The sequence below is a fragment of the Teleopsis dalmanni genome, unplaced genomic scaffold (assembly GCF_002237135.1).
Source record: "Teleopsis dalmanni isolate 2A unplaced genomic scaffold, ASM223713v2 unscaffolded_contig_3709, whole genome shotgun sequence".
Lineage (NCBI taxonomy): Eukaryota > Metazoa > Arthropoda > Insecta > Diptera > Diopsidae > Teleopsis > Teleopsis dalmanni.
The window spans coordinates 547-4464 of record NW_024035091.1 but is presented as its reverse complement, the minus strand read 5'-3'; the positions used below and the strand labels follow the sequence as shown (position 1 = coordinate 4464).

Here is a 3918-nt window from a genome sequence, read left to right as displayed (position 1 = left end):
ATAAATTATCAAACAACATTTTTTTAATAATAATAAAACGTAAATAATTAAAGTAATAATTTTAATTATTTACGTTTTAAAAATTTTAATTTATAGTAATAGTAATAATTAAAACATTACTTCAAACAAAGAAATAAATAATAATGACATATTAAATAAATAAGTACATAAAATAAATAATAAATAAATAAAATCAATAATAAATAAATATAAATGTAGATTTGTTTATAATTTTACTACACCGTTGCATTGCATTGCCAACCTCATTTGCATTAAAATACGTTCCACTTTTATCTTTTACATACATTCCACATTGAACAAGAAAGTGAACCAGATCAATTGCTAGTTCACCCCATTGTTTACTTTTATATTCGAAGATGAATGTACAGCTTAAAGTAAACGTTAAGTAATTTTTGGATGTACTTTTCGATTATTTTTTCTCTGTCTCCATATTGTTCCAACAACAAATTTAAAGCTTCTTTGTAACATGCTTCTGTTGGAATGAATCCCGCTATTTTCGTTGTTGCTTCACCGACTTACGCTTCATTTAAATAATTAAATTTTGTTGCTGCATCTAGTTTTTTATTATCATGCACAGCTACTTTAAATTGTTTCCAAAAGGGTTACGTTAAGTGATTAGCATAATACAAATATGAAAAATTTTAAATATTCTTATGCATTTATAAAATATATCTATACATATTAAAAATTCTATAGGTTTAAGTTTGACTCCATTACTGTTATTGGAATTTTCAAAGCCTTGTAATATGCTTTCCTTAAGGTCTGAGTGAAGTGGTTTGTTGCTGGAAATCTTCATCCGCTGTATGTTATATTCAAGATTCGCAATAACTGCTATTGCTTTGTCATCATAATCGATTACTATATCAAAATCTTTGTCATCCTGAACCATTTTATCAGCCTTTCTTAACTTTTCATGGGCGTTTTGCAGCCACTTCAGGTTAATAGCCAGGCCCTCTTCAGTAATGTCATCAGGCTCTTTCAAATAATTATTGACTTGATTACACAACTTTGTAAGTTGTGTGCGGCACGATATCCTATATAGTCGGTCGCTCATATTTTATGATGAATTTTATTTATTTAAATTTCTTTCACACTCGCCGGTTAGATATTCTTCGTTTATAATTTTGATAAAAATTTTTAATTCGCTTTTTACTTGCATGTAGAAAATATAGTTTTCACATGAAATAAAATACAACTGTATGCTGCGCGTGAGCATTTATTACTGCTTTTAACAAATAGAATAATTCAATAATAAGTATAAAGTTAAAAAAAGAGAGAGACTAAAATATTAATTCATGATAAGAGATAAGAGATATTCATGATATTAAGAGATATTTTTTACAAATGTAAAAACTTTCAAATGGCTCATTTAAAATGAGCCACTTTTGGACAGAGTAAACGCCATATAAGATATTGTAGAAAAAATTTTACCAAAACTATGTTGTAATTGCAAGGCTTTGTATCAACACCTTTATTGCTGTTAATATTACTTCTCAATTACAAACTATATAAATTATATAAAATTTGTTTTCTTGGTATAAAATTACTTCTGTCAAATTGATTTCTTAAATGTATACCGTGTTATCACCACACAGCCCCTTCTAGAATTTGAAACCCAACTGACGACAAATTCTACCTTCTGTTGAAGTGACACTTATCCAGTATACTTCGTTGGAAACCGTACAATCCTTCCCGTTCGAGTCACCTTCGGTGTATGTTGAATACAGTCACTGCGGTTAGGTTCTTCCATTCGTTCTCCTGTCAAACTTTCCCCGGTTTCATTCGCCATGTATGCGGGTTTTACGCGGTCCACACTAACATTTACTGTCCGTCCTTTTACTCTAATTTTTAAGGTTTTTTCGCTACGACTTACCACTTCATACGGACCCTTGTATGGTTGTTTCAGTGGAGGACGTACAGCATCGTTACGTAGAAATATGTGTGAACTGCTTTTTAAATCCTTATGCACGAACGGTTTTTCCGCCATATGACGTGAGGTTTGTAACGGTTTCAGCTCTCTCATCATTGCTTTTATTATCTTTACAAACTCCGTTTGCGGTACTTGTTTGTCTTCGCCATCGAACATTTCTACCGGCAAGCGTATGTTTGCGCCATAAACCAGCTCTGACGGTGTCGCTTGTAGGTCTTCTTTATATGCTGACCTTAGCCCCATTATTACTAACGATAAAGTCCTCGTCCATTCCATATTAGACATACACTTCAGTGCCATTTTTAAGGTACGATGAAAACGTTCCACTAGCCCATTTGCTTGAGGATGGTACGCGGTAGTTCGGTGCCTTTCACACCCCAACATTTTTGCTAGTTCCTCAAATAGCTTGGACTCGAACTGCCGTCCTTAGTCTGTCGTAATTCTTTTTGGCACGCCATAATGTGGTATCCAATCTTTTATTAATGCTTCAGCAACATTTTCTGCTGTTATTTCAACCAACGATACTGCCACGGGCCATCTTGTGAACCTGTCGATGCATGTTAGGCAATACCGCATACCATTGCAGAGAGGTAATGGTCCCACAATATCAATGTTTACGTGCTCAAAGCGTTGATCTGGTGATTTAAACTCCTGCAGCACGGTTCTATTGTGCCGCTAGATTTTTGATTTTGGGCACGCAATACATGTTTTTACCATTTCGCTTATTTCCGCCTTCATTTTAACAAAAACGATCAATGACTAGTGTTAATATTGCTTTTCTTCCAGGATGAGCTAAAGTGTATAATTTCTCAAACACTTGCTTGCGGAATGCTTTCGTGATGAATGGTCTTGCCCTCTTTCCGGAAACGTCACAGTATATTGACACATTATCTAGAAGCAGATTCACCAGTTCAAGCTTCAGAGATGACGATACACGATTTTTCAACAATTCATGCAGCTCTTGATCAGTTTTCTGCGCTTCTCCCAATTTACAATAGTCTAATGGTCGTCTGAATTCAGTCATCACACTTTCAATTCGGGATAAAGCTGAATTTCGCGGTTTCTTGAACTGACATGGCTGCACGCATTTTGTGGAATTTTCCTTAAAACGTCGGTGATAAAAACAGATATCACTTCTTTGTGCACTTGGTGAACGTCCTCTACCGCGTTTTTTATCTTTTACCATCGTTTTAAGTTCTTTTATTTCTTTCTTCATCTCGGCTAATTCGTCTGAACTATGTTGTACTGCATACACCGTTCCTGTATCTTGTACCTCGACTATTTTATCCGGGACTTTGGCCCACTGTGCTGAATCACCTTCTACCATTGCTACTATCGATCTAACTGCAGCCATAACGATTTTATAACGTCATCTCCCATTGAGTTGCCGGCCATTTCTTTCATTTTTTTTAGCAGTTGCGTTGGCTTCAAATCGCCCAGCTCTAACTCTGTAACTAAGCCTTTTATGTTCGGATTCAGTGAATTCATTTATTAGACGTTTTTTATTGTTTCGTACTTTAATGTTGCAGGTGGGTCTCGAATTAAATCGGCTATGCACATCAAGTACTTTGATTTTAGCCCTGCCACCACGTTGTCAAATTTTGTTCCGTCCCTTACAATGCCAGCATTTCTAAATTGTGCTTCCATTTGCAAAAAATAAAGGTCCGGTTGTTCTTGAGAGAAAGTTAACGGCTTTATCGATACTCGATATACCTCTTTGGGTAAACAGCTTTCACCCTCTGCTGGAAAAAATTCTTGCGTCTGGTTATTCATTTTTAACACTGTTCGCTCGAGGGGTCACCAATGTTGTAATTGCAAGGCTTTGTATCAACACCTTTATTGCTCTTAATATTACTTCTCAATTACAAACTATATAAATTATATAAAATTTGTTTTCTTAGTATAAAATTACTTCTGTCAAATTGATTTCTTAAATGTATACTGCGTTATCACCACAACTATAAAAA

The 3918-nt window shown here is 34.6% G+C and overlaps 1 protein-coding gene across 1 annotated transcript; it reads right to left on the bottom strand.

Moving 5' to 3' along the window:
- Window positions 1–1675: 1675 nt before the first annotated feature.
- On the bottom strand, window positions 1676–2194 carry LOC119665162. The gene has a single exon (XM_038074467.1). The coding sequence runs from the start codon at window positions 2192–2194 to the stop codon at window positions 1676–1678; it is 519 nt and encodes a 172-aa protein (XP_037930395.1).
- Between the last annotated feature and the right edge of the window lie 1724 nt (window positions 2195–3918).

What these genes read in the sequence shown, in the direction of transcription:
- LOC119665162 (XM_038074467.1), bottom strand. Translation starts at nt 2,194, where the DNA reads ATGGGGCTAAGGTCAGCATATAAAGAAGACCTACAAGCGACACCGTCA.